Source organism: Gossypium arboreum, chromosome 5 (assembly GCF_025698485.1).
Source record: "Gossypium arboreum isolate Shixiya-1 chromosome 5, ASM2569848v2, whole genome shotgun sequence".
Classification (NCBI taxonomy): domain Eukaryota; kingdom Viridiplantae; phylum Streptophyta; class Magnoliopsida; order Malvales; family Malvaceae; genus Gossypium; species Gossypium arboreum.
Genome location: NC_069074.1, coordinates 1,956,622 through 1,971,370, shown reverse-complemented (window position 1 = coordinate 1,971,370; position 14,749 = coordinate 1,956,622). Strand labels below are relative to the sequence as shown.

The following is a 14,749-nucleotide window of genomic DNA, read 5'->3' as shown; positions in this document are numbered from 1 at the left end:
TAATATAGTGTTATTTTCTTTTCTTTTATTATCATTATTAACATATCATTTCTATTTTTATCATTAATATATAATCATGCTTATTAATATTCCATTATTATTTTCTACTTTATTGCTATATTATTACTATTATTACTGTCCTATTACCAAACTAATCAATTTATATTATTATTATATTATATTTTTCCTTTTTGTATTTATTTATTCATTTTATTTTCATTTTTTTACAAATTTTTATTTTATTTATTTATTTCAGATTTTAAATAATATCTATTTCCAACACTTATACAAATTATTTATTTTAAATGTACTTATTGTTTATTTTGAACTTTTCTTTATGTGATTTATTTTGCTTTTTTATATATGTATATACATTACTTATTTTAGATTTTGTCATATATATATTTTTTTCATTTTGTATATTATTGATTTTCGGATTCTTTTCTCATATTATTATTTTGAATTCATTTATTATTATTTTCAAATTGTTTTTACACTTTATTTTGATTTGCTTTGTTTTTAATTTTTATATATGTCTTTTAATTCATTTGTCTTTGATTATCATGTTAGTTTGTAAATATTGTATATTAGGTGATCATCACAAATTATTTTATTAGTGCATTTGATCTTGTTTACGTGGCAATTGCATTCGCATATCATGGTTTCAAAGTAAAAAATACACCTCTTTCACTTGATATTATTATTCAAAAGTTTTCGAAAATAAGGCAATAGTTCGTATTTGAAAATTCAAGAAATCGTGCTCTAACGTGTTGGGTTTCGATTTACCGTTTGACCAAATAACCGAATATCCTTTTGAAATTTCAATGCATGAATTTTGGAAATCATGAGATGATCTTGGTTTCGAGGGTTTGTATTGTCGTATCCTAACGTACTGGATGTGATATTTTATTCCTTCGGAACAAGAGAATATTAGCATCCAATTCGAGTATATTCAAACACTTTAAAATGGGATTGTATTTTTAAAATAATTTTAAATTTTTGACATTAGGACATTAATTAATCGATTAGGTACCAATTTTGGGTGTTGCGAGGGTGTTAATCCTTTCTCGTACGTACCCGACTCCCGAACCCATTTTCTTGAATTTCGTAGGCCAAAATTAATATTTTAAATCAAAACGTTTTATTAGGTGATCCGATCACACCTAAGCAAAAAGGATTGGTGGCGACTCCATATTTTGTTTTAAAGTCAATTCCCGTTTTTCAAACTTAAAATGGTTTTGACAGCTTGGCGACTCCACTGGAGACCAATAAGAGAGTCAAGCCGTAAAATTGATTATTTTCTGTCCTTTGTCAAAAATTGAAATTTGATTTGAAAAATCATGGTTCTTTTGTCGGATTTGTTTGCGACATGTCATATGTTTGTTGTGATTTAAGTTTCATAGGATATTCCTACATTATATTGCATGACCGTTGTGGTCACACCTTTTAAGTGGAAGTGAGAAACTATGTATTCGTGAGGTTTTCACATCTGCATGGCCATAGGAAAATGTATTCCCCTGAGCTGAACTCGATCCACATGAGTCTATAATGGGTGAGGGTTGAGGAATCTGCTGGTTCAGGTACCCTTTTCTTAGAGCTAAATCGCATATAGCGAGCTTTAAGAGCCCAACCCTAAGTAGAGTCACTCCAAACCCTAATGGTTACCCAAGTAGGTGCTCTATTTGCTATTTATGTATTTGTACTGACATGTTTTCTTTTGTTTTAGTTATGATTGGATTGCATTTTCATCATAGAAAATAGGTGTTAATTCACGTTCAGTTGTTAAATAGAGAGCTTGTCATGGAAAATAAATTTCTTAATAAAGTGGAATACAATACAGCCGTCTGAATATGGTCCTAGTAAACACGACAAGAAAAGGATGAGGGTCTGCAGAGGAGTACACGACTTGGCTTCAAGATTCAAGCCAACAAAGATTATTCTGGAACCGCCAACGTCTCGACTTACTTAAAGAAACTGATGGGCATCACAAGGATTAGCGAGCAAAGAGTCACAGCCCAGATCAAGCAAAAAGGAGATAATTTGCAAGACTTGATTTTAGCATCCGAATATCAAGAAAAAGATCGATGTTTTCGCCTGGAGTATTCGGCCAAGGCCATACATGTTTTTGCTTTATGTAAAGAGATTTGTTATCTAGAAAAGTTGTTCTAACAGAATTGAACCAGAATCAACGTCTCTTTTTGCATTCATTTCATGCATTTGCATTGCATCCCATCATGTACATTAAATTTCACAAAAGAATCCTAATTAATTAGAAATCATTTTGTAGTTACCCTGGAACATCACTGCTACACACGGAGAAAAACTAAAGTTATGGATCAAAAGTTGGAAAACTGGAACAAATGCAGAAGGAAATGCAAGATCGTTTGCAAGTACAGATGCAAGAGCAACAGGCCAAGATTCAGCAGGATATGAAGGACCAGATGTTAGAATCGCAAACGAACATGATGAATCAGATGTTAGTATTCGCCCCAACAAATACCCCAATGCAGCCCAATGCATATCCACCAAGGGTGTCTGTCAATATCAGTCCTCAACATCAAACCGGCATTTCGGCATTAACACATTTCCCAATAGGCTCAAGTACTGGAGACAATCCGACAAATCCCGGTGTCACTGATCTGGATAACATAGAAGAAGTAGAAAGGGCAAAAGAAGAACTCCCAAAGCAGTTGGAAGACCGATACAAATGGCTGGAGGAGAAGTTCAAGGCGCGGAAAAACGCTAATTATCAGTGTGGTTCCGGATCTAATGCTCCTTCCAAAGTTTAAAATACTGAAGTTTGAGAAATACAACAGAACCAGCTGCCCTGAGGCCCACATCAAGATGTTTTGTCGGAGGATGACTGGTCATGTCAATAATGATTAGTTGTTAGTTCAGTGTTTTCAGGACAGTTTGACTGGGCTGAGACCAAATGGTACAATCAGTTGAATCGCAACCAAATCAAATCATGGAGTGACTTAGCATAAGCCTTCATGAAGCAAAAAAAAAGATCAGGTGCCGACAAGGAATGTCAGAAAGGATCATGTCTAATAAACTGTGCAATGTCAAAATCTTGCAGTCTGATCAGACACCATATCACATTGCAGCAAAGACAGCCAAAAAGAAAGAAAGAAAAAAAAAGAACAAAAAAATAAAAACAAAAACAACAAAAAAAATTGTGGAAGGTGACCGAGACTTGTAAAGATTGACATAAAGAAGTTACCGTTTACCCTCTATACTTATCAAACTTCGGCTAAGACCTTCATCGGGGCAATGCCTTTCTCATTAGTTTGTGGAATGGAAGCGTTTTGTCCATTATTTCTTTTCTCCGAGTCTTGCCAGAACTAAAGTTGGATGAGGTAAAATGGATCCAATTCTGATATGATCAGTCAAATTTGAAGGATATTCGGCACGGTCAAATGATGCGGGCTACGACAAAAGGGGTTCATCTTAAATAATTGAGGATCTGGTGTTGAAGAAGATCCTTTCTATACAAAAGGACTTTAGAGGAAAGTGGATGCCAAACTGGGAAGGACCTTATGTAGTAAAGAAGGCCTGTTCTGGAGAAGTATTGATCTTGACCGAGATGGATGATAAGAACCTGCCCAATTTGGTGAATTCAGATTCAGTCACAGTTAATAGTTTCAAAAAAAAAACACAAAAAAAGAAAAGAAAAAGAAACAGGAGAGGTTGAGGCGAAAACCCGCAAAAGACCAAAAGGGATTTGAGTTGAAAACCCGAAAAGGGTAGCTCAAATTTGGATCAAAGTAGGGCATACAATAGTCTTGCTATGTCTGAATTAACAATGAAGAAGTATGCTACATCTTGGGGCATCGACAAAGTACTCCGGATTCCCTAAACACAAATTGAGCTCAAAATGGTCCTCAATAAGTTGGTACAAAAAAACTCAAGCTGCGATATCTGGGGCATCTAGTTTTCCATTTTGCCCATTTTAAATTTGCTATCTTTGATTACCTTATTCTTTTCAAGATACGTCTCAATAAATTTCCTTCTTATTATGTTTGTTATCTTTGATTAATTTATTTGTTTCGAGCTATGCTCCTAATTATTTTCTCTTTTATCTATTGTTATTATATTTTTTAAGCATTTTGCATTAAAATAATGATTAATGGACTAATAATACCTTCATAAAAGAGGTTCTGCATATTACTCTAGAAGCTTCTAAATAATAAAAGAACCTGAAATGAGACTATTGTTTAGAACTTACCAAACTTAAGGGTTGGAAAGAAGAATCTAAATTGTGACTATCTCTTTAGATTTTTTATCAAAAGTATCAGATACAAGATATTCCATCGGTGATACAACCTCGATGAAGGACGAGCAATGTTCACCCAAGCATTAAATGGGATCAGCTCGAGAAAGAAAATTGATATTCTGCATACTCATCTAGTCATGTTACCGATAGAGGGGTGTAGCAGATCATTTGATTAAAGAATATGGTACGAATCCTATACTTTTGAGTTGCAGTAGGATGGATAGAAAAAACCAAATGTTATTCATCTGAAGTTGCAGTGGGAAGTACAAACTTTATTTCCTAGAAGGTACAATAGAAGGGACTTTGAAACTACAGTGGGGCAAGCTTGCTGAGCAGAATAAGATTGTTTATTGGGGTTTTTTGTCAAGAATACCAGCCAAATAAGATGGTAGTGTAATACGTCAGTGATAAGGCCCTGATGAACAACGAGCAACGATACCTTAAGCCTTTTAAAAATGATCATTTACATTTTTTGCATTTATATATCATTCATAACACATCTAGTTGGAGCATTGGATTCATTTCGATCATAGCATCCTAATTATTTGACATAGGCATCACATCTAGTTAGGAGCATTTGATTCATTTCGATCATAGCATTCTAATTGTTTGGCATAAGCACAGATACATGAAACCGATTCTACAGGTCATGTCCCTAGAGTATAGTATAGCAACATCGGTGAATTCACTTGCCTTATCCCCCTAAGCAGTAGGGTTTGAAAATTACAGGTCTTATCTATGTAAGCAATAGTGGAGTAGATTGAAGACAGCGAATCTTATCTCTATGCAGTGGTAATAGAGCAAATTTAAGCCACCAACTTATCCCTAAGCAGTAGTGGATCAGATCGAAGACGGTGAGCCTTATCCCCCTAAGCAGTAAAGAAACAGGCTAAAGATGACAGACCACCCTATCTCCCTAAGTAGTAGTGGAGTAGGTTGAAGACGGTAAGCCTTATCCCCCTAAGCAGTAGGGAAACAGGCTAAAAATTACAGATCTTATCTCCCTAAGCAGTAATGGAGCAGATTGAAAACGGTGAGCCTTATCCCCCTAAGTAGCAGGGAATAAGCTGAAAATTATAGATCTTATCTCCCTAAGCAGTAGTAGAGCAGATCGAAGACGGTGAGCCTTATCCCCCTAAGAAGTAGGGAAACAGGTTGAAAATTATATATGTTATCTCCCTAAACAGTACTGGAACAGATCGAAGACGGTGAGCCTTATCCCCCTAAGCAGTAGGGAAATAGGCTGGAAGTTACAAATCTTATCTCCCTAAGCAGTAGTGAAGCAGATTGAAACAAAAATTCTTATACCCCTGAAGATGAAATGGGCTAAAGTGAGGTTACCTGAAGAAAGGAAGCATCAAGAAGTCAAGACTCGGCAAGACCAGACAAAATTAGCCCTTTTAAAGTCTTTGTTCCATTCTCATTACACGAAAATGAGTAAAGAGGGGCAGCTGTAGGGCCCAATTTTAACCCGGGGCCCAATAAACAACAATCCAATATACAAAGCCCCTTTACAACCCAAATACCACCCCATTATACCACCCCATTAAACCACCCCACTAACTCCAACACCCCACTAAACCACCCCACTAACTCCATCACCCCACTTGCCTGCAAAAAGAAAGAGGAATCAATTGTAAAATTTGGCTGTAAAAGGCATTCAAAACTATTGTAAAGGGGGTGCTGGGTTGTGGAGAAAAAAGGAGATTAATGTAACACCTCTTAACCCCAAACCGTTACCGGAACGAGGTTATGAGCCATTACCGGACATATCAGACAACTTGCGAATAATTTACAATTAATATAACTTTTATGGTATAATATAATAATTAAGTCCCTATCTTGAACTCTTGAAGTTCAAACACGTATTAAAGGTAGAACGGGACTTGTTCGAGTATTCCAAAATTTTTTTTTTTTATAAAAATTTCGGCAGCATTTCTGCTTATTTTTACCTAAACCTCCTGCAAATTCAAACCAAAACAACCAACACCAATATTTCACATTCATATAACTATTATTTATATCATTAACAAAATTTTAACTTAATAACTATCATAGCATCATTCAAAATTGATTAATAACTTCATTCATTTAACAACTTAATGTTCATGTATCAAAATATCATGTACTTTCCTTACTATTTCATTTAACCATCTAAATTTTATAAATCATCCTTCACTACCCAAAGTAATATACATATTCAAGTGACTAAACAACACCTATGTACATGCCACTTTTATCCAAAAGAAAATATACATCACCAAATTTGTGTTGGAGTCGGGATTGTTTTGGATCTTGAGCGAGACACTTGACTTCTACTAACTCATGCACGGAAACAACCGTCTGCTGAGTATGGATATACTCGGTGGTATTACTATAAATCGAGTCATATCAACAACAGTAAAAACATAAATATTAAAATACCTAACAATTAATGTCATATGTACTAATTCATAAATCAATGTATTTTCTCAAACTTAAATTTATATCACTTATGAATATACATTTCATACTTTTCTCTTATTATCACAATTCCAATTTCAATTCGTAATTCTTCTCATTTCAATGCCTCAAATTCACATTTCAATTTTTCACCCTATTAACGTGCTTTCGGACTTTGGCGGATACGGATCCAACCAAACACACCAATATGGCACCCAGTGCCTCATCGGATAGTTCGAAGTAATAATTGACACCCAGTGTCTCATCGGCCTAGCCGAAGTAAAGTTGGTACCCAGTACCTCATCGAATCTATCCGAAGAAATATAGTGACACCCAGTGTCTCATCGACTCGAGGTCGAAGTATCCCTGAACACTTCCAATCCTATGGCATGCCAACTATATCCGACTCAGCCCGACTAGTTAATAGGGTATTCAATTCACTTTCTCAATCCTATACCACTTTCAATTCACAATTCAAATCACCAATCATTTTTCAATCAATACACTTTTCAAATAATTACATATTCCATAATTCACTTATTCAATTCAATTTGATTCAATTTGCATCACTTTCATTTTCACTCAATATTCATATCAATTTCACATACTTACCTCAAGTCTTACTTACCATACATAACAATAAAAAATTCAGCAATCAATAATAATTAAAATTCAAATTATAGTAATACACACCGTAATTCTCCGTTTTAGTCCTCTATGACTTTCTCCTTTCCTTTCGATGTTGATGCTTCAGGTTCTTTGTTGGCTACTGAAAATAATAATTTATAATCATCAATACAACATGATTCAATTTAATTCATGGGCCTAAACATGCAAATTTAACCATTTTTAATGTATATATATAATTTCACCATTAAGCTGTCTACTTGAGTCATTATTAATAAATTATTTATATCTTGAGCTACGAAACTCCAAATTAATATCCGTAAATTTTCCTTAAAACTAGACTCATATATCTTCTAACCATAAAATTTCCAGAATTTTTGGTCTAGTCATTTAGTACAGTTTATTCGTTAAATACTCCCCTGTTATTTCATTTGACAGTTCTGACCTCTCTCTACTAAAAATAAATTATCTCATTGTACAGAACTCGAACAAGGTTCTTGTTTATTTATTTTGAAACTAGATTCATTAAGGAGTTCACATATATAAATTACACTCCATAATAATTTTTGTACAATTTTTAATGATTTTCCAAATTTAAAACAGGGCATCTCGAAATCACCCCGAACCAGTCTTACAAAATTTCAAATATCTCTTGATTCATCAATTCATTGCTTACACTATTTATACTATAAGAAACTAGACTCAATAAGTTTTAATTAAATATTTTTTTTCATCCTCTAGTTCAATTTATACAATTTACCATTGCTACTTCCCAAAACTGTTTTGATGTAAAATGTTAATAACCAAATTTATAACACCAATTCACACCTTATTCCTATTCAAATTTCATTTAAACTCAAATTTAACTATTAAATTTTCAACATATTTTCTTAATTCCGAATTTTCCTCAATTTAGTCCCTAAAACACAAAACTTATAGTTTACTTTGCAATTCAATCCTTATTTCATTTCTAACTTGAATTCCTATCAAGTTAACCCCTAATTCATCTTTTTATTCAACATGAACAATATTTAGAAATCTAATAACTTTCAAAATATCAACTTAATTTCATCAAAACTTTGTTCTAAAGCTTTTAAAACATCAAAATTAAGAGAAAAGGACTAAATTTAGCTTACCAAATAAGTTTGAAGCTTCAAAATCTCAATTTTCCTTTTTCTTTTCTTTCCCTTTTCTTCCCTGTTTTCGAATGCTCTCTGTTTCTTATTCTTCTTTGTTTCTTTTTATTCTTTTCTTCATTTGTTTTATATACATATATATATAATATTATTTAATAATAATAGTTAATAATAATTTATAATTTATAATTCAATAATAATCTAGAGAAATCTTTAGATTTTTTCTTTGTTTGCCACCTCAACTATACTAAATGGTCTATTTTCCATTTTGGTCCTCTTCATTTTCTTTTAATCTACAATTTAACTTTCATCCTTTATTCAATTTAATCCTTTTTACTAATTACTCTAAATTAAGCTAAATTTACTTAATTAAAACCTAATTAAACACACTACTAGACTCATAAATATTTTTTAATAATTATTTTCGAACTTATTTCACTAAGACGGAGGCCGATAACACACTTTTCTCGGTGCCCACAGTTTTGGGTCGTTACATTTCCTCCCCTTAAAAAATTTCGTCCTCGAAATTTTACCTGAAAATAAGTGAGGATACTGCGATCTCATAGTTTCCTCTGGCTCCTACGTTGCTTCTTCTACACTATGGCTTCTCCACAGTACTTTTACCAGAGGGACTCGTTTGTTTCTTAATTCTTTCACTTCTCGAGCTAGTATTTGAACTGGTTCCTCTTCATATGACAGATCTGGTCTAATATCAATGTTTTCAGTAGAGATAATATGAGATGGATCTGATCGATACCTTCGTAACATGGAAACATGAAAAACATCATGAATTTGTTGTAATTCCGGAGGTAAAGCTAATCGGTAAGCAACTGGTCCAACTCTCTCTATAACTTCATATGGTCCGATAAACCGAGGACTTAACTTTCCTTTTCGGCCAAATCTTAATACTTTTTTCCAAGGAGAAACTTTGAGAAACACTTTATCTTCAACTGAATATTCAATGTCCCGACGTTTCAGATCAGCATAAGATTTTTGTCTGTCAAAAGCTGCTTTTAATCTCTGTTGAATCTTCTCGACTGTTTCTTCTGTTTCACGAATCAATTCCGGCCCAATTATTTTTCTTTCATTCAACTCCGTCTAACATACTGGTGATCTACATCTTCGACCATATAACGCTTCATACGGAGCCATCTGAATACTAGATTGGAAACTATTATTATAGACAAACTCAGCTAGTGGCAAATATCGCTCCCAACCTGCTTCAAAATCGATAATACAAGCTCGAAGCATATCTTCTAGTACCTGAATTACCCGTTCGGACTGTCCATCAGTTTGGGGATGAAAAGCTGTACTCAACGACTCATGTAACTGTCTCCAAAAACTCGATGTGAACCGGGGATCTCGATCTGAAATTATTGATATCGGAATGCCATGGAGTCTAACAATTTCTCGAACATACACGTCTGCAAGTTTCTGCAACGACCAATCAGTCCTGACTGCTATAAAATGTGCTGACTTGGTAAGTCTATCAACTATCACCCAAATAGCATTCTTTTTGCTTGCTGACAACGGTAATCCCGTAATAAAATCCATTGTAATGCGATCCCATTTCCATTCAGGAATATTAATAGGCTGAAGCAATCCAGTAGGAACCTGATGTTCTGCCTTTACTCGTTGGCAAGTCAAACATTTACTTACAAATTCTACTATGTCTCTTTTCATCCCTGGCCACCAGTATAATTCTCTTAAATCTCGATACATTTTCGTGCCTCCGGGGTGCATAGCAAATGAACTATCATGAGCTTCCCGTAGAATCAACTCTTTAAGCTCAGAAGTATTTGGAATACAAATCCGATTTCGAAACCTCAAGCATCTACAATCATCAATACTAAAATTTTCTGTTGTGCCATTCTGTACCATCTCTCTTTTCTTCAATAATTTGTCATCTTCCAACTGAGCTGATCTAATCTGATCAAATATTACCGGTTTTACTCTCAATTCGGCCAAAAGACTCCCATCCTCACTGATACTAAGCCGTGCAAACATTGCTCTTAATTCAATTACAGCTTTTCTGCTTAATGCATCAGCTACAACATTAGCTTTTCCTGGATGATAGTCTATAACACAATCATAATCTTTCAGAAGCTCGATCCAACGCCTTTGTCTCAAATTTAATTCCTTCTGAGAAAGAAGATACTTCAAACTCTTATGATCAGTATAGATGTAGCATTTTTCACCATAAAGATAATGTCTCCAAATCTTCAATGCAAAAATCACAGCTGCTAACTCAAGATCATGAGTGGGATAATTCCTTTCATGTGGTTTCAATTGACGAGATGCATAGGCTATTACCTTCCCATCCTGCATCAATACACAACCCAAACCACTCAAAAAAGCATCACTATACACTACAAAATCTTTACCCGATTCTGGCAATGTCAAAACTGGTGCCTCGGTTAACATTCGCTTCAATGTTTCAAAACTTTTCTGACACTGATCATCCCAAAAAAAAGGAACATTCTTCTGCAATAGTTTAGTCATTGGTGGTGCTATCTTCGAGAATCCATTTACAAACCTCCTGTAATACCCAGCTAAACCAAGAAAACTGCGTACCTCCGATACATTCTTTGGCGTCTTCCACTGAATAATTGCTTCGATCTTTTTAGGATCAACTCGGATTCCATCTGCAGATACTACATGTCCCAGAAATACCACTTCTGATAACCAGAACTCGCATTTACTGAGCTTTCCATATAGCTGTTTTCCTCGTAAAATTTGTAGAACTATTCGAAGATGCTGATCATGTTCTGTCTCTGTCTTCGAATATACCAATATATCATCAATGAAAACCACTACAAACTGATCTAAGTACGGCTGGAAAATGCGGTTCATCAGATCCATGAAAGCAGCTGGGGCATTGGTCAATCCAAATGGCATTACCAAAAATTCATAATGGCCATAACGAGTACGGAAAGCAGTTTTAGACACATCACTTTCCTTTACCTTCAGCTGATAATACCCGGATCTCAAATCAATTTTTGAAAATACTGAAGCTCCCTTGTCGATCAAACAAATCATCTATACGAGGCAACGGATACGGTTCTTGATCGTCACTTTATTCAACTGTCGATAATCAATGCATAACCGCATAGAACCATCTTTCTTTTTAACAAACAACACCGGAGCTCCCTGGGTGAAATGCTTGGTCTAATAAATCCACGATTTAGTAAATCTTGTAATCGCACCTTCAACTCTTTCAACTCGATTGGCGACATTCGATACGGAGGTATAGAAATTGGTGTTGTACCGGATACACCTCAATAGCAAATTCAACCTCTCGTCGGTGGTAAGCCGGTAATTCTTACGGGAATACATCTGAAACTCACGTCTGATCCTAATTTGACTGCACCGACTCCCAACCGAATCGAATTAATAACATATGCCAAGTATCTTTGGACAACCTATTGTAGTAATTTATTAGCCTTCATCATTTGAAATAATGCGTGTCGAACCATGATACAGATGCCATTCACTTCAATTCTATCCTCATTTTACGTCGAATCTGAACCTCTTTTATAGCAATCCAAAACTACCCCATGTTCATATAGCCATCCATACCCAAAATGATATCAAAATCACCAAAAGGCATGATCAACAAGTCCACAAGAAACATTTTATCATGTATTATTAACGGCACCTCCGACATACTCTATCTACTAACACCGTTTGTCCCAAAGGGCTAGACACTTCTATAGAAACTTTAGACATTTCATATTCTAATTTCCCCGATTCGACTAGTTTTGAATTTATATAAGAGTGTGACGAACCCGGATCAATTAAAGCATAAATAGGCTCAGAATACAATAGAAATATACCTGTAACAACATCATGTGCATCGCCTTCTTCTCGTTTTCTGACCACATAAGCTCTAGCTGGTACTCTGGCTTCAGACTGGCGAGTAGCAATATCACTGCTCCTTCTACCAGCACCTCCTCTGGAAGCCGAATTACCTCTACGACCTCGCCTCTAGCGATGAGATATCGATCTTTGTGACGATCTGGTGTATCACTATCGGTATTCGGACGGTCTACGATAAAATGGTGCAGTAGAACCACATCCAAGCAACCTCTAGTTACTTTCCAACATTCTCCTCTGTGTTTCTTTCCGCAGTGCTCACGATGCGAATTTCTACACCTCGAGATGGACCTCTCACATCGCTAGTAATTCTTGTCATCTGTTTACTGCTTCTACCACCTCGTTCGAACTAAAACTAGATTTCCAGTCACTTCTTGATTCTTTGAATCTCTTCGGTAATGGATTAGAACTAGTAGTTCCATACGTTTCCCGGTGATTTACCAATTTCGATTTTTATCCAGGCCCAAGACTTGTTCTATCATTTTTGCTCGCTCGACCGGATCAACAAGTTCAATGAATTCGAGACTTACCAATTGAATCTTGATTTCATCTCGTAGTCCCCGTAGAAATCGTTGACAACTATCAGCCTCGGTTGGAACATATTCTAAAGCATACCTGCTCAATCTAGAGAACTCTCGCTCATAATCCAATACTGACATATTCCCCTGTTTCAACACTAAAAACTCTTGCTTTTTCTCTTCGATGTACAGTTCCCCAATATACTTCTTCTGAAATTCTTTTTGAAACAAGTCCCAAGTTACCTGATCATCCGGCAAATGTCTAACCACAGATTCCCACCAGAGATACGCTTCTCCTTGTAACAGTGATATTGCACATATCAGACTCTCTCGGGGGGTGCAGTCTAATTGTTGCAAAACTCTTTTTGTTGTTTCCATCCAATTTTCAGCAACGGATGGATCAGCTCCTTTTAATCCCTGAAATTCCGTGGCACCATATTTTCGTACCTCTTTAATCGGGGCCTGTCTGACAGTAGGTATAGATGTAGTAGCAGGTATAGCTCTCACTATATGCTGTAATGCATCAGCTATATCTCTTAACACTTGTGAGGTATTTATTTCTCTCCCTACGTTAGGAGATTGATTATTCAACGGATTCACACTAGGTGTAGCGATTGATTTCTTCTAATTCTCGACTTCCAAAGATACATTTCTGTTCAACATTATCCATTCTTTCATCGACATTTTATCTATAAAATAAAATCAAATAAATACATTAGCATCCAAAATCCGACTCAATTTCGACTCGGCGTTGGCATGTACTTCTAAACTCACTTCCGAGCCCAATTTAGCCCGAGAATCGGCTAAACCGATAGCTCGATACCAACAATTGTAACACCTCTTAACCCCAAACCGTTCTTGGAACGAGGTTATGAGCCATTACGGACATATCAGACAACTTGCGAATAATTTACAATTAATATAACTTTTATGGTATAATATAATAATTAAGTCCCTATCTTGAACTCTCGAAGTTCAAACACGTATTAAAAGTAGAACGGGACTTGTTCGAGTATTCCAAAATTTTTTTTTATAAAAATTTCGGCAACATTTCTGCTTATTTTTACCTAAACCTCCTGCAAATTCAAACCAAAACAACCAACACCAATATTTCACATTCATATAACTATTATTTATATCATTAACAAAATTTTAACTTAATAACTATCATAGCATCATTCAAAATTGATTAAAACTTCATTCATTTAACAACTTAATGTTCATGTATCAAAATATCATGTACTTTCCTTACTATTTCATTTAACCATCTAAATTTTATAAATCATCCTTCACTACCCAAAGTAATATACATATTCAAGTGACTAAACAACACCTATGTACATGCCACTTTTATCCAAAAGAAAAATATACATCACCAAATTTGTGTTGGAGTCGGGATTGTTTTGGATCTTGAGCCGAGACACTTGACTTCTACTAACTTGCATGGAAACAACCGTCATTTGAGTATGGATATACTCGATGGTATTACTATAAATCGAGTCATATCAACAACGGTAAAAACATAAATATTAAAATACCTAACAATTAATGTCATATGTACTAATTCATAAATCAATGTATTTTCTCAAACTTAAATTTATATCACTTATGAATATACATTTCATACTTTTCTCTTATTATCACAATTCCAATTTCAATTGTAATTCTTCTCATTTCAATGCCTCAAATTCACATTTCAATTTTTCACCCTATTAACGTAACTTCGGACTTTGGCGGATACACGGATCCAACCAAACACACCAATATGGCACCCAGTGCCTCATCGGATAGTTCGAAGTAATAATTGACACCCAGTGTCTCATCGGCCTAGCCGAAGTAAAGTTGGTACCTAGTACCTCATCGAATCTATCCGA

The 14,749-nt window shown here is 35.1% G+C and overlaps 1 protein-coding gene across 1 annotated transcript; it reads right to left on the bottom strand.

Moving 5' to 3' along the window:
- Positions 1-5,809: 5,809 nt before the first annotated feature.
- LOC128293108 (uncharacterized) lies at positions 5,810-13,545 on the bottom strand. Its single transcript, XM_053028518.1, has 7 exons — positions 13,524-13,545; positions 12,973-13,441; positions 12,318-12,630; positions 11,184-11,451; positions 11,018-11,135; positions 10,360-10,513; positions 5,810-5,887 (listed from the first exon to the last, which is right to left on the bottom strand). The coding sequence occupies exons 1-7, from the start codon at positions 13,543-13,545 to the stop codon at positions 5,810-5,812; spliced, it is 1,422 nt and encodes a 473-aa protein (XP_052884478.1).
- Positions 13,546-14,749: the final 1,204 nt, after the last annotated feature.